General features: G+C 37.9%; 1 protein-coding gene across 2 annotated transcripts in view; it reads left to right on the forward strand.

Moving 5' to 3' along the window:
• Positions 1 to 8,826: 8,826 nt before the first annotated feature.
• LOC117329376 (allene oxide synthase-lipoxygenase protein-like) overlaps positions 8,827 to 25,072 on the forward strand; it is a 64,132-nt gene continuing 47,886 nt past the window's right edge. The window contains exon 1 of one of the 2 annotated variants that reach the window (XM_033887299.1): positions 8,827 to 9,755. In XM_033887299.1, the coding sequence (XP_033743190.1) occupies positions 9,138 to 9,755 (618 nt within the window). In that variant the 5' untranslated portion in view covers positions 8,827 to 9,137. Of the gene's footprint in view, positions 9,756 to 17,925; positions 19,037 to 25,072 lie in introns of those variants that run through there. The other variant, XM_033887301.1, reaches the window with a different exon arrangement.

Below are 25,072 nucleotides of genomic sequence, written 5' to 3' on the forward strand. Positions count from 1 at the left end.
TGTATTAATATTGTAGCTAGCGCGCCACCTACATGAACATTTGCAACAAAGAAGAGGTTCGACGCTCAGCACCCACTGAATTTATATTACTGTATCTACTTTTTTATTTCATTTTAATTTTTTATTATTTTTAAATTGAAAAATATATTAAAAATAAATTCCATATAAATTTCTTGAACATTTCTTTTATTTCAAATTTTGTTTCGATACTAATGTCAATTTTTAAATGGTAGAAGACAGGTGAATTACATGTTAAAGTCTTAATTTCAAATTGAAGATTATTTCATTTAATTGAATATAAGAGAACAAAAAATAGTGTAAGTCCATAGATACGTGACGATGCGCCATTGGTAAACCTCGTAATGATCAAATTTGCCCTTTGTTCAAATGATGTTGCTGACGAGTATCATTATTTATTTGTTAGTATTTATGAATAAGTATGCGAAAATTAGAAATATATACATTCCAGACTATTATTGCACATACCTTAATCAGACAAAAAAGAAAGGTTCAGTTTCTCTATACAATGTTTGTGTGCTTTCAAATGTCAGTATGATTGTTGAATGACTTGAACAAAATCTAAAGTGTGTATATGATTTTTTGTGTTCCGCCATTTGTAAAATTTGCTTTTTGTATGTGACCTCTTGAAAACACACATACTATGCATGTCAGAGTGAATAATAAAAATCTTAAATCTGTTAAATATAGCCAGATAAGATCATGTATTTTTGAAATTAAACATATTGTATTGTCATGAAAGTGACAAGGGGACTAGATAAGCACAATTCTTTATTTATTTATTTTTTTATTTGTTTGTTTTTGGGTTTTTTTTTGTTTTCTTTTTCTTTTTATCTCAATACATACATAACCTAAATTCTGAGTTGCTGATCCACAGACGTCGGCATGTCCTCGTTGTTGGTTGAACTGGTATGTGGTTTATGACGTCGATGTCAGACCTCTGTTCAGGCAACGCGAGAGGGCCGATGGTCGGGACCACCGTTACCTAAATCCTCCCCTGGCAAGTCTTGCCCTGTCCATCCTGTAAGTCCAAAGGACCGGGCAGCTCCTCGGGACGGACAAGGGTGCAGCGAATCGGTCCTTGTCGGTCTTTTTTTCCTTCCAATATGCTGGCCAGTGTATGATACCCTTCCCTTTACAAATATCACACAGATGTATATAGTTTTTGGTATATATTCTGTCAAATGAGCGATGGATAAATATCATCAATTGAAGAAAAAAAATCTATTATTGTTACATTTCTTAAACTGGTTCAACGTCAAATTTATTCTAATGACGTAATGCTTTACAATTTTTGAGATAGCATTATGTGGATACCTTTCTGTTATTATCAGCCCGTGATATCAATAACGTAATCGTGTAAAATTGTGGATTAATCTGTATGGCGAAGATGTGTGTGGCAGAGAAAAAACAAATCTACGGATTTTGATTCAGCATGACAGGTTCTCAACAATTCTCATGCTCGGAAACTTAAGTAACTTCTCCGTCCTTCTGGAAGTGATTCACCGACTCGCATGTAAAGAAGTATTAAGTGAAATATCGCCATAAGGACTGTAGGTTATCCCGTCGGAAGTTAATAAATTATGTCCATGTAACTTGACATTATGTCAACATTCAACGTTAAGGGTCGAAAAGCAGATGTGAATTTCGTTGTTATAGAGCAGGGCTTCGGAATGATCTCCTGTTGCGATAGGGAAACAACATACGTTGTACTATGTGCACATAAATTAAAAGGCTATTTATATATGTCCAAATTTTACGGAAATGCATTTTTCTATTGTGTTGGCTGGTTTGTTTTTGTTCAAAGAGTTTTGTCGTTAGTGAACACTCCTTTATGTAGGCGTTTAGGGATTTATGACAGTAATCCTATCACGTCTCCTTCGTTCGATTGAATGATATGTTATAAATAGGATTGAACTTTTTAAAATCTCCAATACAGGTGTAAAGTGGAATCAAGGTCCACGTGGAATCGACCCAAATAACGATTAATACAGGAGTCTTATTTTAGATAAGTTTTTCGTAAAAGTTACGATAACTGCAGGATTAGGAACAGTATCCGGTACACATGTCAATGTTACTACTCTATACACACATGTAAATGTTACTATTCTATACACACGTGAATGTTACTACTCTATACATGTCAATGTTACTACTCTATACACACGTCAATGTTACTACTCTATACACACCTCAATGTTACTACTCTATACACACATGTCAATGTTACAACTATACACACGTCAATGTTACTACTCTATACACACGTCAATGTTACTACTCTATACACACGTCAATGTTACTACTCTATACACATGTCAATGTTACTACTCTATACACACGTCAATGTTACTACTCTATATACACACGTCAATGTTACTACTCTATACACACGTCAATGTTACTACTCTATACACACGTCAATGTTACTACTCTATACACACGTCAATGTTACTACTCTATACACACGTCAATGTTACTACTCTATACACACGTCAATGTTACAACTATACACACGTCAATATTACAACTATACACACGTCAATGTTACTACTCTATACACACGTCAATGTTACCACTATATACACGTCAATGTTACTACTCTATACACACGTCAATGTTACTACTCTATACACACCTCAATGTTACTACTCTATACACACATGTCAATGTTACAACTATACACACGTCAATGTTACTACTCTATACACACGTCAATGTTACTACTCTATACACACGTCAATGTTACTACTCTATACACATGTCAATGTTACTACTCTATACACACGTCAATGTTACTACTCTATATACACACGTCAATGTTACTACTCTATACACACGTCAATGTTACTACTCTATACACACGTCAATGTTACTACTCTATACACACGTCAATGTTACTACTCTATACACACGTCAATGTTACTACTCTATACACACGTCAATGTTACAACTATACACACGTCAATATTACTACTCTATACACATGTCAATGTTACAACTATACACACGTCAATGTTACTACTCTATACACACGTCAATGTTACCACTATATACACGTCAATGTTACTACTCTATACACACGTCAATGTTACTACTCTATACACACATGTCAATGTTACTACTCTATACACACGTCAATGTTACTACTCTATAGACACATGTCAATGTTACTACTCTATACACACGTCAATGTTACTACTCTATACACACGTCAATGTTACTACTCTATACACACGTCAATGTTACTACTCTATACACACGTCAATGTTACTACTCTATACACACGTCAATGTTACTACTCTATACACACGTCAATGTTACTACTCTATACACACATGTCAATGTTACTACTCTATATACACGTCAATGTTACTACTCTATACACACATGTCAATGTTACTACTCTATACACACGTCAATGTTACTACTATACACACGTCAATGTCACTACTCTATACATACACGTGTCAATGTTACTACTCTATACACACGTCAATGTTACTACTATACACACGTCAATGTTACTACTCTATACATACACGTGTCAATGTTACTACTCTATACACACGTCAATGTTACTACTATATACACACGTTAATGTTACTACTCTATACACACACGTGTCAATGTTACTACTCTATACACACGTCAATGTTACTACTCTATACACACGTCAATGTTACTACTCTATACACACGTCAATGTTACTACTCTATACACACGTCAATGTTACTACTCTATACACATGTCAATGTTACTACTATACACACGTCAATGTTACTACTCTATACACACGTCAATGTTACAACTATACACACATGTCAATGTTACTACTCTATACACACGTCAATGTTACTACTCTATACACACGTCAATGTTACTACTCTATACACATGTCAATGTTACTACTATACACACGTCAATGTTACTACTATACACACATGTCAATGTTACTACTCTATACACACGTCAATGTTACTACTATACACACATGTCAATGTTACTACTCTATACACACGTCAATGTTACTACTCTATACACACGTCAATGTTACTACTCTATACACACGTCAATGTTACTACTCTATACACACGTCAATGTTACTACTCTATACACACGTCAATGTTACTACTCTATACACACGCCAATGTTACTACTCTATACACACGTCAATGTTACTACTCTATACACACGTCAATGTTACTACTATACACACGTCAATGTTACTACTCTATACACACGTCAATGTTACTACTCTATACACACACGTCAATGTTACTACTCTATACACACGTCAATGTTACTACTCTATACACATGTCAATGTTACTACTCTATACACACGTCAATGTTACTACTCTATACACACGTCAATGTTACTACTCTATACACACGTCAATGTTACTACTCTATACACACGTCAATGTTACTACTCTATACACACGTCAATGTTACTACTCTATACACACGTCAATGTTACTACTATATACACACGTCAATGTTACTACTCTATACACACGTCAATGTTACTACTCTATACACACACGTCAATGTTACTACTCTATACACATGTCAATGTTACTACTATACACACACGTCAATGTTACTACTCTATACACACACGTCAATGTTACTACTCTATACACACGTCAATGTTACTACTATACACACGTCAATGTTACTTCTCTATACACACGTCAATGTTACTACTCTATACACGTCAATGTTACTACTCTATACACACGTCAATGTTACTACTCTATACACACATGTCAATGTTACTACTCTACACACACGTCAATGTTACTACTCTACACACACGTCAATGTTACTACTCTATACACACGTCAATGTTACTACTCTATACACACGTCAATGTTACTACTCTATACATGTCAATGTTACTACTCTTTACACATGTCAATGTTACTACTCTATACATACATGTCAATGTTACTACTCTATACACACACGTCAATGTTACTACTATACACACGTCAATGTTACTACTCTATACACACGTCAATGGTACTACTCTATACACACGTCAATGTTACTACTCTACACACACGTCAATGTTACTACTCTATACACACGTCAATGTTACTACTCTATACACACGTCAATGTTATTACTCTATACACACGTCAATGTTACTACTCTATACACACGTCAATGTTACTACTCTATACATGTCAATGTTACTACTCTATACACACGTCAATGTTACTACTCTATACATGTCAATGTTACTACTCTATACACACGTCAATGTTACTACTCTATACATGTCAATGTTACTACTCTATACACACGTCAATGTTACTACTATACACACGTCAATGTTACTACTCTATACATGTCAATGTTACTACTCTATACACACGTCAATGTTACTACTATACACACGTCAATGTTACTACTCTATACACACGTCATTGTTACTACTCTATACATGTCAATGTTACTACTCTATACACACATGTCAATGTTACTACTATAGACACGTCAATGTTACTACTCTATACACACGCGTCAATGTTACTACTCTATACACACGTCAATGTTACTACTCTATACACACGTCAATGTTACTACTCTATACACACGTCAATGTTACTACTCTATACACACGTCAATGTTACTACTCTATACACACGTCAATGTTACTACTCTATACACACGCCAATGTTACTACTCTATACACACGTCAATGTTACTACTCTATACACACGTCAATGTTACTACTATACACACGTCAATGTTACTACTCTATACACACGTCAATGTTACTACTCTATACACACACGTCAATGTTACTACTCTATACACACGTCAATGTTACTACTCTATACACATGTCAATGTTACTACTCTATACACACGTCAATGTTACTACTCTATACACACGTCAATGTTACTACTCTATACACACGTCAATGTTACTACTCTATACACACGTCAATGTTACTACTCTATACACACGTCAATGTTACTACTCTATACACACGTCAATGTTACTACTATATACACACGTCAATGTTACTACTCTATACACACGTCAATGTTACTACTCTATACACACACGTCAATGTTACTACTCTATACACATGTCAATGTTACTACTATACACACACGTCAATGTTACTACTCTATACACACACGTCAATGTTACTACTCTATACACACGTCAATGTTACTACTCTATACACACACGTCAATGTTACTACTCTATACACACGTCAATGTTACTACTCTATACACACACGTCAATGTTACTACTCTATACACACGTCAATGTTACTACTCTATACACATGTCAATGTTACTACTCTATACACACGTCAATGTTACTACTCTATACACACGTCAATGTTACTACTCTATACACACGTCAATGTTACTACTCTATACACACGTCAATGTTACTACTCTATACACACGTCAATGTTACTACTCTATACACACGTCAATGTTACTACTATATACACACGTCAATGTTACTACTCTATACACACGTCAATGTTACTACTCTATACACACACGTCAATGTTACTACTCTATACACATGTCAATGTTACTACTATACACACACGTCAATGTTACTACTCTATACACACACGTCAATGTTACTACTCTATACACACGTCAATGTTACTACTCTATACACACACGTCAATGTTACTACTCTATACACACACGTCAATGTTACTACTCTATACACACACGTCAATGTTACTACTCTATATACACGTGTCAATGTTACTACTCTATACACACGTCAATGTTAACACTGTACTATTCAGGCGTCAGTTTGGCTACCCCGTAAACCCCTGATACCCTACGATGTACAAACGTCAATATTTCACGGGAGAAGTTTTATTCAAGCATATTTTGCCATGTGCCCGCTCGTTGCTGAAGGTGGAGGTTGTTTATGTTCTTATTATGTGTCAGTACATTCTGAATGTCAAAACACGCCTCACACAACACACGCATAAAATATTCATTTTACAACAATTTTGTCAATATTTAATAGTTCTGTTCTTAGTCCAGAGGATATCGTGCTCTTAATATGTGTGCTAACCTGTGTTCCTTGCATGGCCGAATAGACATAGTATACAGATACTTCAATATATATCGAGGAGCCGAGTCGGCCATCTTAAAACTTCATGAAAGAGCACACTTTCCATAGCTGCGATAATGTAGCTCTGGACGACGGACGGACAATTTCTGACAGATGGTTGCCGGAGAGCAGTGTAGGCAGGGTATGAACTTTCCAGTGCACGACCACGATACGTGACGTAGGTATCCTGATCGTTATACATTTTGCATGTAGTTCGGTACATTTGTAATTACAAAGTAGTTTTAAGTCAATGTAACAACAAACAACACATACTTGAATGCTAGTATACCCTAATACTAGAAGGTGCCCGGGTTTTAATAATAGATAAAAACAATAATGCTAGTATACCCTAATACTAGAAGGTGCCCGGGTTCTAATAATATATAAAAACAATAATGCTAGTATACCCTAATACTAGTAGGTGCCGGGCTCTAATAATATATAAAACAATAATGCTAGTATTCCCTAAGACTAGTAGGTGCCGGGCTCTAATAATAGATAAAACCAATAATGCTAGTATATCCTAATACTAGTAGGTGCCCGGGCTCTAATAATAGATAAAAACAATAATGATAGTATTCCCCAATACTAGTAGGTGCCCTGGTTCTAATAATAGATAAAACAATAATGATAGTATTCCCTAATACTAGTAGGTGTCCGGGTCTAAATATTAATATAACCCGGGTATCTCTGATAATAGGTACTTAATGTGCACTTTTTTTTTGGTTTAAGTGGGTAAAATTTAAGAATAGGATTTATGCATGAGTGCTCGATCGTTGACCAGATTCGTTTATGTGTTGACCTAATGATAAGTACATATGTCCCATTAGAAAAGTACGGGGGCTGATTGAGGACATCCAAATATTGAATTTATCTCGTGATAACTACTTAGTATCTCGTTCTGAACAACGAGTTAGCTTTCTCGTTATAACGACTTAGTATCTAAGTCGTTATGACGAGATACTAAGTCGTTATAACGAGATAAATTCAATATTTGGATGTCCTCAATCAGCCACCGTAGGAAAATATAAACATTTAAAGAAATATTTGAGGGCAATTATATCAAGTTCGAATAAATTGCTAGAAGGACGTGTTTTCATTGTCAACTTACAAATGACTTGGTATTTTTTTCATGCACGTGTTATTTTTTCTTCGCATTCTTGCATGGGTGATTTAATCACTTAAATAAACTATTAAACAAACTCAATGCAACAGGATCTATGACCCGTTTACAGAACAGCCTATCTATAGCTTTACGATATAATGTCAGGGAGTTGACTGTGGTAGGTGTTGACAAGAAGGCGACAAGTTCAATAAGTGGTACGAGGTGATGTTAGTATACGTTCGACACCGTGTTAGACATTTGTTAGTACGAAACCGCAGTTGCCATAGTTATGAATTGGTTTCAAGCACCGTGAATGGTCATTTAAACTCAATCTGTGCTTCATGTTTTGCTATAGAACCTGTGTTGTATTCATGAATGTTCAGATGAGAGTCATCGATGTATAATTATTAAAAGGCACAGACCACTCGAGGATAGAACAGCGCGGCTTTGTGTGGAATATTAACCCATTGACTAGGTTTGAAATCCCTTGTTAATCTCGTGAACTATAATCTAGTTCCTACTGAACTATAATGTTACGCGCCGGACTTAGTCAACAAAGTGTCTTTACTTAACTTCTCGTCTTGTGACTTTGTGTAAAGAAATTGTAAATATTGTTGATTCAAAAGGCCGGAACTCGGAATACTTATCTCGCATATTTCTACATCCGACTGGAAGTGTAACGTAAGAGAACGGATTAACGAGTTGTGCGACACGTTAAATTCCGTCCTGGTTTCAGTCTTGACATCCTGAAAGTGCATGTTTGTAACTGAAGGTCATACACGTATTGAGTGAAATCACGTAACGAGATCGGTGGTGTCAGCCGATGTCTTAGCACCGAGGTGATGCACCCTGAGATCATCATTCAATAGAGTGGATTTAATACTTGAATCATGAGGTTAAGCATCTATCAAATGCTGGCGCGGCCAGCGACACTGATTTGTAGGCTTAGAAGCATGGGGAATACCAAAAGCCTTTCGCCACATGGCACCAGGGCGCCCATTTTGTGCCAAGCACGCCATCCATGTGCCATCACGTCCGCACCGTATAGCTCCTACAATATCTCAGTGAAAACTGGGGATAGGAAAAAAGCGGGAACAGATGCAAATATTAGGATAGTCCTTCATGGAGCAGACGGCCAAACGACTTCTCCAGCCAAATTGGATAATTTTTTTCGGGACGATTTTGAGCGCGGACGAACGGACAATTTCATAGTGAAGGACGATGTGGACATCAGGAATATTTCTAAGATCGAATTGTGGAGGGATAAGTCTGGGGTGTCTTCGAATTGGTACGTGGACACCATCGAAGTCTGGAATGAAGCCTTTCCAGGAGAAACTTTTATATTTCCAATCTATAGGTGGGTCAAAGGTAACTATCGTTACAACATCATTCACCTGGACACGTTCCTCCCTCAAGATGACCCAAACTCTGATCAACGACACATGGAAATCGCCGATAAACACAGCACGTACGAGGTGACTCAGAAGGTCAAGGGCGCTTCAGCGCAGGTAGGTCTATATATATCATAACTCGTCAGGGAATAGTCAATATACACTGTTCAAATACATGAATTGGTAAAATTTATGATGAATCTACAAATATGTCACGTCAAAGGTCACATTAAGGTCATACATGCTGCTTATATGACTTATTATACAAAATGTCAAGGTCACCCAAACGTCAAAGACACCAGGAAGACAAACCGACGTGTGTTATACAAAATCTAAGGCACCCGAAATTCATACCTACCTGTATAGCTAATAAATATGATGTATGTAGTCCATTATATGAAATGCCATATTAGGGATATGGACTGCCTAGATGGCGCATTGTACGCAATGTCAAGGCCACAAAGAGGAAAATAGATACATAAAAGTACTATGCAAAAATGTGAAGTGTATTTGATTCTATCATATCTGAGAGTAGAGAAGAAGATTTGTGAAATTTCAGTCAATTTGGCCCTTTTTAGCCCCGCCCATCAGCCCCTGGGGGTCAGTCAGGGCCAACATGTGCATGGCATCAAACTGTCATCCCATGCTGACAATGTTTACAAAATTAGAATGAATTCCAATAGAAATAAAATAAATTAAAGTCAAAAAAGTGATATCCCTATATAAACTATAGTAAAGTTTAGCCCCTCCCCAGGGGCAAACGTGAAACCCCTGGGTCATGAAATTTACAATTTTGGTAAAACACCTTAAGACCCTTCCATCTATAAAGAGTGTTTGATTCCAGCATATCTGAGAGTAGAGAAGAAGATTTTTGAAGTTTTAGTCAATTTGGCCCTTTTTAGCCCCGCCCATCAGCCCCTGGAGGTCAGTCAGGGCCAACATGTGCATGCCATCAAACTGTCATCCCATGCTGACAATGTTTACAAAATTAGAATGAATTCCAATAGAAATAAAATCAATTAAAGTCAAAAATGTGATTTCCCTATATAAACTATAGTAAAATTTAGCCCCTCCCCAGGGACAAACGTGAAACCCCTGGGTCATGAAATATACAATTTTGGTAAAGCACCTTAAGACCCTTCCATCTATGAAGAATGTTTGATTGCAGCATATCTGAGAGTAGAGAAGAAGATTTTTGAAGTTTTAGTCAATTTGACCCTTTTTGGCCCCGCCCCTCAGGCCCCTGGGGGATGGGGACCATATAATTTACAATTTTGGTTGACCTTTAGCCATAGAAGCTTCCTGCCAAATTTCATAGAATTTGGTTGGTGGGTTTTGGAGAAGAAGTTGAAAATGTAAATTGTTTACGGACGCACGACAGACGACGGACGACGCACGACGGACGACGCACGACGCACGACGGACGACGCACGACGCACGACGACGGACAAAAGGGGATTAGAATAGGTCACTTGAGACTTTGTCTCAGGTGACCTAAACAGCTCGTCCTAGTACCCGACAATAATTTTAATAACTTGTATGGTTGGCACCTATTTTAACCATTATTTGGTCAGAAATGTCTGTGCCCATTAGTGAATGACATACGTAGAGCGTTAACACAGATGCAGTTTCTCTGTAATGAAACTATATATACTGAATACGTCCTGTAAATACTATACATTGTATGGTAAGTATAAAGGATTCCTAATTATAGAAAGGTCCAGGAGTTTGATAGTTTTTTATACTCCGAACTAATATTTCTTTCAGTATTCATCAAAACATTTTTTCTAACAATTTTCCATCTTATTTCCATAACATTTACAGCATAATCTGTGTAACTATCCCTACCAACATGTATGTTTATAAAATGGAAACAGATAACTTTGATCTTAATTAAAATGAAGGATCTAGGGGTGTAGATAGCCAGTCCTGACGGAGAGTTCATCTACAACATTAATACTCCAGCTACTCACGGTATGAAAATGTACCGTGATAAACATCTTTCTGTGATAATCGTATAGCCTTTGTACACACGGCATATCTGTAATATTGGTACGATACTGGTGCCCTGTGCGGTATGATATTTCCAATGTAGTTCACAGTACCAACTCTAAAATAGACACTATATCCGGTCATAGAGCCAGAGCCGCAGTAAAACAGAGGAGGCTGAATATCACATGTAGCAACCGAAAAGGGGTTAAACATCTATAGATATAGCAACCGAAAAGGGGTTAACATCTATAGATATTACATGATTATATCTAGCAAAACTCGCAATTATGTACTTCAGTATACAAAGGATATTAACTACATGTATTAATTTATCAATACTTGTGACCTTATCGATTTGAAAATTGGCAAAAATATCGAGATTTTCTTTGTGAATAGTAATATCTGGAACGCGTTGGGGTCCGGCTTCCTGAATGTTTTCCCAGAAAAAAATGCGCTTATCTCAGGGGTTTGTCGCTTGTCGAACTGCCTGTTGGGTGTGTACGTACACGTGGTCGGACTGAACACATTGATATGTTTTACAAGGCACTTGTTAGTTGGTACGTGCATTATAGATACATGTACATGCATTATACAATCAAGTAATCAAATTTTACCATAAGTTTTAAAAATTCTCACCACATTTCCGTGTGTCATACTAAAACTACTCGTTTTCACAGATGAATGTTTCTGCAAAGTCGGATATATCAAGCCCCTGTGTTCAAGTAGGCCGGAAGTGATACGATATCTGTAGGATAATCTACCACAATGCTATCTCCGGAAGAAGGTACTCCTGTCGCTGACACCGTCATACTATCCTTAAACTGTGTGATAGTCCGAGATCCCGTCCTACTTCCTCGTATAATACATTATATGTCGCGGTTCTAAAGTGTATCCCTTAACTTCAGAGATCCAGGGCCGAATGCATGTTGAAAAATAGATATCCCCGTTAGTGTGCTTACATTTATATTTACTGACAAAAGTAATTCGAGACGATACTCATATGTACGTGTATTTTGGACAAACTACAGACCATAGATCGAAAGTTTCGTTTTAGAAGTGCTAGAGTTTGGTTTAATGATGTTTTTGCGTTGCGTTTGTACAGGGACTTGGCACAAATTTCCAACCCACAATCCATATATATATAGTAGAAATAATGAAATCAACACGGCATTTTCGCTAACGTTTTCAGGCCTTGCTGGCCATCTTCAGGCGATTTGTTAGCGAAAATGCCGTGTTGATTTCATTATTTCTACTATTTACACAATGCACAACGTCCTTTAAAGTTTTCATATATATAATTATGGCATCTATAATGTACGACCGTTGGTTGGGAATTCGTGTCAAGTCCCTATATTGATAATATATTCAATCTGTAACAGTGTTATGGCCATTCCAAAGTCTTTCGCGCTGTCTGTCAGTGGGACTTGTGACGTCACGGGTATTTATTGGTTATATAGCGACGATGCAGAGCAAATGGAAATATTTGTGACCACAGAAAGTTTATAACTTATTTTATGATTTTTTTCCTGATGTATGAAATGGATTAGAAATTGTGAGTCTATTTCAGATAAGCTCTACATGTACCATCGACACGTATTATACCAAATGTTTGGTAGAATTGATTACCCTTTCACAGAGAGAGACCTGCTTTAATTCTTGTGACTGTGAACTTACAATACTCATCCCACTATAATGAAGTGTTTTCCTCGTGTAAATTACTGTAATCAATCTCAATTACTCATTTACATTCATATATATTTAGATCAAATGAACATTTACTGATGACGGCATATTTCAGTCCAAGTGAGAGTTTACGTACATAAACACGTGTTCACGTGTGTCTAAAAATAAACTATGTAACGGATGACGGGGGTTTGATGGTGTTTACTCAAAGTAAATAGTTGTGATTAACAAGTCGTTACAGAAATCTACCCGGATAATGATAGGTAATAGATTGATATAAAGTATACAATATATAATACTTTAATGATACGTAATAGATTGATATAAAGTATACAATATATAATACTTTAATGATACGTAATAGATCGATATAAAGTATACAATAGATAATACTTTAATGATAGGTAATAGATTCATATAAAGTATACAATATATAATACTTTAATGATACGTAATAGATTCATATAAAGTATACAATATATAATACTTTAATGATACGTAATAGATTCATATAAAGTATACAATATATAATACTTTAATGATACGTAATAGATTGATATAAAGTATACAATATATAATACTTTAATGATAGGTAATAGATTGATATAAAGTATACAATATATAATACTTTAATGATAGGTAATAGATTCATATAAAGTATACAATATATAATACTTTAATGATAGGTAATAGATTCATATAAAGTATACAATATATAATACTTTAATGATAGGTAATAGATTGATATAAAGTATACAATATATAATACATGTACTTTAATGATAGGTAATAGATTGATATAAAGTATACAATATATAATACTTTAATGATACTAATGATTGATAGCTGAACTTAGACGTCATATTAACAGCCAGGGTCATTTAAGGACGTGCCAGGTTTGGAGGAAAGCCGGAGTACCCGGAGAAAAAACACCGACTCACAGTCAGTACCTGCCCCATGTAGGTTTCGAACTCGCAACCCAGAGGTGGAGGGCTACTGTAAAGTGTCGTGACACCTTAACCACTCGGCCACCGTGGCCCCTCTGAACTTAGACACTATACAATCAATCAATTAATTTGTTTATTAAGTGTCATATATCACAATTACATTGTACAAGTATATAGTTACAAAGTATAAAACAAAGTTTAATATCGGGGATCAGTCATTTTAACATACAAAGGTGCTTTTGGAAAAAAATTGTCAGAACACCTTGTTCACAAAAAAGCTCCTTTTAGGTGTGTTTAAAATGGGGTACTGTCATTGGTGTTGTATCGTACTGATTACAGCATAGGAATTGTTATTACGCCTACTGACCATATTGGACTTCAAATTATGAAAAAATGGAGTCCATTTAAGTTTTAGGGTTGAAAGGGTTAAGAAGATGGTGTCAATTGAATGATTTTGTAGCGTGTATGATGGAACAAGTAAGAGTTGGCGTCTGTCCTTCTGTTATGTTTACATAAAACATTAGGAAATAATTGAATATTGACACGAACCTTTCAATTCACAACACAGACGTTGTCTAACAAAGGAACGTATTACGCGGGCGAAAACAACTAAAACGTAATCCATGAACATAGCAAGCCATCAACATCTACCAAATAGACATTGTTCATCAGATGACCACTAGCATTGTATACCTCACAGACTCTTGGACCTCATATAGTTTAATAGTTTATTGGCCTTAGGCTAAGCAACATGAACACGAACAACACATTACAATGCAATATAAAATGACAGTGATTCCGGTATATTTGACAGTACCGACAATTTTATGAAAGATGAATAATGCGGAACTAGTGGATCTCGTTCAGTTGGCAAAAGGCCATTTAGAATTTGCTAAGCGTAAACATATAGCTAACATAACGATGACAACAACGCTGAATAAGGCGTTGTTATATATAAAAAAAAGACTTTGTAAACACCGTGAATACTGCTGACAACACCATACCACTGCGTACACACTATAGGAACTGTAGGCCTGTTCCACAGTCGGTCTTTCCCTTTTGACCATGTTGGTGCCGCAATGCGTACAAATTCCGGTGAAACATTGGACGCGATATAAGTTAACGCGATGTAAGGTTATGGAGAAGTAATTCTCATATCTATAGTCAGGCTCGAAAGTCCATCACCCCATATATAGCATTTACGACGTGAGCTCCTAGCCAAGTACCATCATGGCGGATACCGCAAGGGGACCATTCATTATTTATCATATTATCTCTGTCATTTAATGTTTCTGATTATGAACTGACGAATGATAAGTTAGATGAAGTGATTCAAAGATGGCGATGTAACTGGTGCCATAAACAGCGTGTAGGAATTATCAGAGCGATATAGCCATGGCCAACAGTTCTACCGTCTCGGATCTTCGTTTCGGATCGTTAAAGAAGGTTCGTCACCTACATCGCCTTCCTGAATAATATATAGGGTAACGGTGTGTCATATGTTAAGGGTTGATGGACTATGTTGGAAACAGACAATGTTTTTACATCCAACTCCTCATGTAAGGTGCGTTTGGAATTAATTCAAAACCACACATGCAGATTGGTGGACCGAGACAAGAAATGCTTTTACCGACTGCACACGAGTAAGAGGCGACTTACGTGGTAGTCCCCTGTGGAATTCTAGGGTTGAATTCATGCCGTCTGCTTGTGCCAAAATCTTATAAAATTTATAGCTACTGCTTTCGTCTTGCCGTTCATCTTTTGAAATTGGCTTTGAGGGCTGATTTGCCCTTTGTCACTATAATTTGACAGGTGGAAATGGCGAGAGTCGTGCTACCGTGTACAAGTTTGTTATCAGCGTAATGGCAATATAAAGTCTGTCATCTGCCCCCCCCCCCCCCCCCCAACTCCCTCCTTCGTCTCCAATTCGTGAATACCGCCCCACAGAGAACTCCAAGCAAACTTCAATTCAGTATCCAATTAGGTTTAAGTTTAACCTAAAAAAAAAAACTAAAAAAAAACGTGGACCCACGAATTAATTCCTTAATGATTTTGCTGGAGTCATTAGGGATGAACCAGTACAGTCCCCTGTGTCAGTCCCCTGTAGTTAGCCCCCTGTGTTAGTCCCCTGTGTTAGTACCCTGTGTTAGTCCCCTGTGTTAGTCCCCTGTGTCAGTTCCCTTTGTTAGTCCCCTGTGTTAGTCCCGTGTGTCAGTCCCCTTTGTTAGTCCCCTGTGTTAATCCTCTGTGTCAGTCCCCTGTGTTAGTCCTCTGTCAGTCCCCTGTGTTAGTCCTCTGTGTTAGTCCCCTGTGTTAGTCATCTGTGTCAGTCCCGTGTTAGTACCCTGTGTTAGTCCCCTGTGTCAGTCCCCTGTGTTAGTCCTCTGTATTAGTCCCCTGTGTCAGTCCCCTGTGTCAGTCCTCTGTGTTAGTCCCCTGTTTCATTCCCTGTGTTAGTCCCCTGTGTCAGTCCCCTGTGTTAGTCCCTGTGGTTAGTCCCCTGTGTTAGTCCCTGTGGTTAGTCCCCTGTGTTAGTCCCCTGTGTCAGTCCCCTTTGTTAGTCTCCTGTGTCAGTCCCATGTGTCAGTCCCTGTGTTAGTCCCCTGTGTTAGTCCCATATGTCAGTCCCTGTGTTAGTCCCCTGTGTCAGTCCCTGTGTTAGTCCCCTGTGTTAGTCCCATGTGTCAGTCCCTGTGTCAGTCCCTGTGTCATTCCCCTATGTTAGTCCTCTGTGTTAGTCCCCTGTGTCAGTCCCCTGTGTCAGTCCCTGTGGTTAGTCCCCTGTGTCAGTCCCCTGTGTCAGTCCCCTGTGTTAGTCCCCTGTGTCAGTCCCCTGTGTTAGTCCCCTGTGTCAGTCCCCTGTGTTAGTCCCCTGTGTCAATCCCCTGTGTTAGTCCCCTGTGTCAGTCCCTGTGGTTAGTCCCATGTGTCAGTCCCCTTTGTTAGTCCCCTGTGTCAGTCCCCTGTGTTAGTCCCCTGTGGTTAGTCCCCTGTGTTAGTCCCCTGTGTCAGTCCCATGTGTCAGTCCCTGTGTTAGTCCCCTGTTGTTAGTCCCCTGTGTTAGTCCCCTGTGTTAGTCCCCTGTGTTAGTCCCCTGTGTTAGTCCCCTGTGTTAGTCCCCTGTGTTAGTCCCCTGTGTCAGTCCCTGTGGTTAGTCCCCTGTGTTAGTCCCCTGTGTCAGTCCCCTGTGTCAGTCCCATGTGTCAGTCCCCTGTGCCAGTCCCATGTGTCAGTCCCCTGTGTTAGTCCCATGTGTTAGTCCTTTGTGTTAGTCCCCTGTGTTAGTCATCTGTGTTAGTCCCCGGTGTTAGTCATCTGTGTTAGTCCCCTGTGTTAGTCCCATGTGTTAGTCCTCTGTGTCGGTCCCCTGTGCTGGGCGAGTGTTTCTGGACACGTAAGTGATACAGGTCAGGCCCACTGGTCGCCCTACCTGTATAGATTTAGCTGTGGGATAGCTACACAAATATTTACACTCCAATGTCTTCCATTTACAACGTCTCCGAGCTCAGTAAAACTTTACGTTGTACATAAAACACACTTAATTGTCCTAATTTCCCCAGAGGGTCGAATTACTTTACTCACAATTCTGATGGTCATGGTTGGGAAAGTCACAGAAGCATGGTAAATCTCGCTATATCTAGAAGACAATGGTGAGGTTAACAGGATTTGGACTAATACTGTTAATATTGACAAGTGCCCCCTTCCCGACAAGTTATCACCGGTGTAGATTTCCTACCTGTCGGACCGGTATTTACTCCGGAGGTACTAAAGCTGCAAGGCCAACAAATAGCTGCAGGAGTTATGATTGATATCAACATTATAGGATAATTATTTATGCATGACTACGCTTGAACTCTCCCGGTGTATCCTAGTCCGTACATGCCCCGTCAGAAGGAAAGGCTCCACTACTACGGACAAGTGTGGAATATGTAACGTCACTGACTATATATAACGGACTTGATGACTTACACACATATAATACCGGAACGAAATAGATGAATGGAAAATGTGACTAGGCGCGAGGGACTTACTACAGTACGTACCGTAGTAGTGCAGTGTGTAGCGATATCGTAACGTACCAGCAGTACTGATGTTCGCGTGGTGTTCATTTATTTATGGTAAACTATAGTATATTTTCCAACTGGAGTTTTTAATGACAACTTGTAACATGGTGTAAGTATAAACTGAATTCGTGTAGCTGGTTTGAACCCAGGTTTAAAGTAAAGATAAGACGTTTGTTTCATACTACGGATTTAGACTGTATTTTCTGAAATCCGGATTATCGCAATCATGTCTAAGAACAAGAACAACAAGAACACGAGATATGAAGTGACAGTCAAGACCGGCGATCGTAAAAAGGCGGGAACGGACGCGGATATACGGATCATCTTGTATGATGACCTTGGTCAGCAGACTGCAGCAATAAAATTGGACAACCGTTTCCGTGACGACTTCGAGCGTGGTCAAACGGACGTATTCACTGTATCAGATCCACTGGATATCCGACACGTGTTTAAGATTGAGCTGTGGAGGGACAATAAGGGATTTTTCGCCGATTGGTTTGTGGACACGGTAGAGGTTCGAAACCTCAGTTACGAAGATGTCTTTACGTTTCCATTATATCGCTGGATTAAGGCACATTTCCACTATAACATTCTCCATCTGGATACATTCCGACCCCAGGACGACCCGAACGCCGACCAAAGACAGATGGAACTGGAAGAAAAAAGAAAAGTTTACACTCTGAAACAGAAGGTCCCTGGACTGGTATCACAGGTAGGCGTTGGTATGTCGTTATGATAATACAAAGATCGCAAGGTAAACATTGGTACCATATCTCTCTAGCCCTAAACGTATTAAATATGATCCAATCAATGACATAGTCAGACCTAACCCTTACTGGGACTACACCCAAACCAGTTTCCAGATCAGGTAGAGTCATGTTTCGTTACCCCACAAACACGACATATAGCCTCAGATGATCTTTGTCCCTTTAGCTATATATACTTACCTCCACAAGGTTTTTTGTTTTTCACTAGGTTACATACGTAGACATAAGTGTTTGCATGTCGTCGTAACAAGATAGGTGTATTCCTCAGACGACCTACACCTGTACACGTCTGGTGTCGTGTAAAATGTTTACCATTAAAACGCGTGCTGATTTTATATAAAAGTTATCAGTGTGGTCATATGAGGAAATGTTTGTGCAGTATGACCAATCCACTTGTCATATAACCCGTTTGATTTCCGTAGAAGCGAAGTGTCATCTTGTGTTTATAATGTCCGTTTTGATATTTCCAATATACACACATCTATATATATCACAGTTGAGTTATAAGTTGACTTCCTTACTCAAGGACTTGACACAATTTCAACCCATGTTTCGTATATAATGTATTATTGCATACATGTGGTGCGTGTGTGGTGTGTGTGTGTGGGTGGGGGGGGGGGGGGGGGGGGGGGGGGGGGGGGGGGGGGATAGTCAAGTCCCTGTGTTCCCACAAACAGCATAATTCATTTACTTAGCCATTCATCACGGATTCAAGGAAATTCTTTTCATTTATGGTTAAATGCGAAATAAGGTAATTTTGCTTTGAAATTCATTCAGCAGAGAAATATATTTGTTACGTAGTTCGTGTAGTTGTTTGCTGTGAGTGAATCATAAGCTTTACTCAATGTTTCTCGGGGTACTACAGGAACAAGTTATTGTTTGTTTAGGCCTTTTGGTCTACACTATATATATTGTAATGATCATAGAGATATTGTTCTAATGTTTTCCAATGTTCCTGTACTGTATGTACAGGATTATAAAGCGAGATCCACATCAGGCGGTAGGCTGAAGTAAGAATTGACCGTAACCGGAAGCACGTGCAAGCCCTCCAGCCACTAATTGCGACTTTTCTCAATTTAAACGACCGTGACGACTTCCCTGGTTGGATATATCGACCTGTTTAGAAGAATTAACCATATCTGGTATATATCATAATGTGAATGTATTTCGGTGAAATGTATGGTATGTAAATGATATTTACCCAGAAGCAGTGTAGATAATGAGTCGAAATATCCGGGTTCTCGCCCAATTCATGTTGTCCGCTAGGTGCGCTTTCTGACGTCATTTTTTCACGTGACGCTTATAAAACGTCACTGATCTTTAAAAATATACTTTGATGTATTATAGATGCGTTATTTCGTCAATGTGTGGGTGGTCGGTGGTGAGCTCGCCGTCAGGCACTCGGTAATAACCGAAGTTCGACTCCCTGATCTAGCGGGAAGGTTTCTCCTACAGTTCGTTCATCTCGCGCTTCTATCCGGGACAACACGATTTATAAGGTTAATTCATATTGTAACGTAATTGTTGTAAATTAAATAAAGGTTATTGTTTACTGTGGATATATGTTAAAACATCGTTGTGTCTGTTTCAGTGATAACTTCGATAACATATGTAACTTACTAGTAATAATTGTGTGGAATATTGGAGACACATAAACTCCACATTCACGTAACTGGGATTAATATAGATTTATAAACGCCTTTTTTCAGGAAGTTAAATCTACGACCCGACTCTCATAATCGGTAAATAGCTGGAGCAGTGAAAACACGATCATGAATCAGCCATTTTAATTAAACATAAACACACATGTACAATGTATTGTACGCTAAAGAATAGGCGAAGAAAAGGTAGACCGCTCGAGTTTAAAATGGCCAGTTCAACCACCACAAATTCTCTCGTGTCCGTTGTAGCGGTCTTACCCGGATGGAGATGTCTTTTTCATTTAATTGTACCTATGAATTACTGAATTTGTGCATATTTAGTTTCTCAAAAGCCATTTTATATAGTCAAGTTCATGCATGAAAAGTTTCAATAAAATGTTAACAGTTTACATGCTTAAGTGAATTCAGCACATTAGTAATGATATACAGCTGTATATATATCTGATTTCATGATCTGTAAATGGTCGGTATCATACAGAGTATATAGCCAAGTGTCTTAATGAATAGAAATTCGAATTTTCTTCAAAATACGTGCACGCCCACTAGAACCTATAAAAAGTGTGAACCGTGACCCAGGGAATTGATTTTGATGTGACGCCTCGCCTCTGTACGTGTGATGAATTGCTCGGCATTTTACCGAAACCTAAATCGCCCATAGCTACAGAAACATTTTGGTAAAATATCGAGAAATACCTTTAATAAGCCGCTTTGTGTGAACAACACAGGGTCCGTGACTTAAAGGCATATGGCACTGTACAGAATGGTACGGTATATTAGTATATTGGCTGTACACCATTAGCAGGGTGTAGGCCGTATCGAAAACTATAGGATATAGCACACGGACATATGAGAATTTTTTCCTTTTAAATGATATTTTAATCTATCCCACTAAACATCTAAAATGTGCTATACACACTAGGGAAGGTCCAAAATACTGAGACACTTAGACTGTGATTCTGTACACGTAGACCGTAACCAATTCTCTGGTCCCTGTGGGATGTCGGTGATGATTTATTTGTTTGATTGAGTGAATGCCTGTGTTTTGCATTTAATCTACAGTGTGTATACTTTATTTCATATTGCGAACCAAGCTTTATTTCCACATAAATGCTGCACCCCGGTATCAGTAGAAATACAGGTTTTTATTTATCACCAGCTTCTATCTCTTCTGATCATCGAGCCGACTTGATTCCAACTGAGAGGACTGGGAAGCAAGGACTGTTGAAAACAGTATTAAAATAATTTTGGTCGGGAGAAAACATTGGGCCTTACACACATTTGAACCCACAATGTATCTTTTCACAGGCGTCTACTTCAAGTTAGTATTATATATTTATTATACATATATATGGACTGACGACTACTGCCATTTCAAAATAAAAGGTAAAAAAAATCGCCCGCGTTTTACAAGAGATCGTACCTGAAAACCACGATTAAGATTTAAACATTTCATTCTGACAATTACAACTCAGATGTCGACACAAGGAATGGACATTCTAAGTTACCACTTCACGAACAAATATTTGAAGAAAATCATTTAAAGGAATATTGCATCAGGGGTGTAGTTATGGTGTTTTTCTAAGTCTACAAACTAGATAAAACAGGCGTTAAGTTATATCCCTTTAATACTGTATATCAAGGTTATGTTATAACCCTTTAATACTGTATATCAATGTTAAGAACCCTTTAATACTGTATATCAATGTTAAGTTATAAACCTTTAATACTGTATATCAATGTTAAGTTATAAACCTTTAATACTGTATATCAATGTTAAGTTATAAACCTTTAATACTGTATATCAATGTTAAGAACCCTTTAATACTGTATATCAATGTTAAGTTATAAACCTTTAATACTGTATATCAATGTTAAGAACCCTTTAATACTGTATATCAATGTTAAGTTATAAACCTTTAATACTGTATATCAATGTTAAGTTATAATCCTTTAATACTGTATATCAATGTTAAGTTATAACCCTTTAATACTGTATATCAATGTTAAGTTATAACCCTTTAATACTGTATATCAACGTTATGTTATAACCCTTTAATACTGTATATCAATGTTAAGAACCCTTTAATACTGTATATCAATGTTAAGTTATAACCCTTTAATACTGTATATCAATGTTAAGTTATAACCCTTTAATACTGTATATTAATCCTTTCACAATACAATTCTTCCTTAATTTATGTAACAATAATCATTGGGATGTCATTTTCACGGTGTAATTGTCCGTGACGGTAAATTACCATAATAATTCAATACATATTTATACACCTGCTTTACATTATCATACATGTATCTCAATCAAATTTTAACAACTTGTTATTAAACCGTCATCGCCATGCCAGAACTTGTATACTATAGATATGTGTGTACCTGGGGCTCATACATCTCTTAAGAATGCAGTGTTGTGTAACACTTAAGATAAGATCTTCCGACGTATTTTGATGTGTTCGTGATTATTTTATCTAAAATCTTCATCTACAAAATCGATTCAAATAAATTTACACTTGATTGAGCTTATTACTGATGACGATGTTTGATACCAGTATGACTATTGGGCGGTGGTTTGATACCAGTATGACTGTTGGGCGGTGGTTTGATACCAGTATGACTGTTGGGCGGTGGTTTGATACCAATATGACTATTGGGCGGTGGTTTGATACCAGTATGACTGTTGGGCGGTGGTTTGATACCAGTATGACTATTGGGCGGTGGTTTGATACCAGTATGACTATTGGGCGGTGGTTTGATACCAGTATGACTATTGGGCGGTCGTGTGATACCAGTATGACTGTTGGGCGGTGGTTTGGTACCAGTATGACTGTTTGGCGGTGGTTTGATACCAGTATGACTATTGGGCGGTGGTTTGATACCAGCATGACTATTGGGCGGTGGTTTGATACCAGTATGACTGTTGGGCGGTGGTTTGATACCAGTATGACTGTTGGGCGGTGGTTTGATACCAGTATGACTGTTGGGCGGTGGTTTGATACCAGTATGACTATTGGGCGGTGGTTTGGTACCAGTATGACTATTGGGCGGTGGTTTGATACCAGTATGACTGTTGGGCGGTCGTTTGATACCAGTATGACTATTGGGCGGTGGTTTGGTACCAGTATGACTGTTGGGCGGTGATTTGGTATACCAGTATGACTGTTGGGCGGTGGTTTGGTATACCAGTATGACTGTTGGGCGGTGGTTTGGTACCAGTATGACTGTTGGGCGGTCGTTTGATACCAGTATGACTGTTGGACGGTCGTTTTATGTTTTTAGACCCCGCCCTTTGTACATCTTCGTTTGTTTGTCATGGTTTTTGGATTAACATCCTCGAAACCTCGGGGACATGCGAATTTTTACATGTGGATGGAGTCTTTTACTTACACTACACTTGGCGATCGCTCTTAAACGTCTAAACACCTAGACTTGCATGTGTATATCTATTAACATTTCTAAGACATTTCAGATCTAACATTCCATAAAAAAAGGATGCTGGTACATCACAGACGGAAGGTCTACAGTACATCCCATGCTTACCGATATTGGTCCATAGCACAGGGACTTGGTGCAATATTCCCTACAGTGGTCTTCATTTGTATAATGTATAGGCTCTTGTATCGCTATATCTAAAATCAGTTTAACTATTTATAAGAAGAAGTCACGGTTTAATGAGTATGGAATCTACAGTTTAAGTCGCTTTACACAAACATATACATAGATACATATTCCTGAAGAGATCTTACCAATGAGTTACAAGCTATAAGCCTTTGTCCAAATGAATCATTTGGAGTTCACCAAACATACACTATGCGAATATGAACTCGTTTTCAATCTCACGCAATCCTAAAAAAAATTGAAAGAAAGAAATGTGTAGGCATCAGTTAACATATTGGTAAAGTTATAATCGCGAGAACAGAAAGTTGAATTTACACCGCACCATTATATTTGATATATATTTTTCTTATATCAAATTTGCCATGCGTGAGTGAGTACGAGTTCTTGGTAGATGGCTGAAATACCAGTTATTTGACAAAACCTTTGCAGAAGTTTAAAGTTCATAATTCCTGATTGAATTTCACAGTAATTCGCAACACTTAAATGCAAAATATGTTTGTACATGCATGCTATTTTTCATATGCATTGCTTTCTCATTGCAATTTACATTTGAATAAAATATTTGTTATCAAATAGTTCACCTGCTCCATGGTTCTAAATAACCACATCTTTAAACATTCCGTAGCACTTTACAGGACTTAGCCATAATTCTAATGTCTCCGACTCGCTCACGTTATCATTGAATTCGGTAAG

This window comes from Pecten maximus, chromosome 6 (genome assembly GCF_902652985.1).
Source record: "Pecten maximus chromosome 6, xPecMax1.1, whole genome shotgun sequence".
Lineage (NCBI taxonomy): Eukaryota > Metazoa > Mollusca > Bivalvia > Pectinida > Pectinidae > Pecten > Pecten maximus.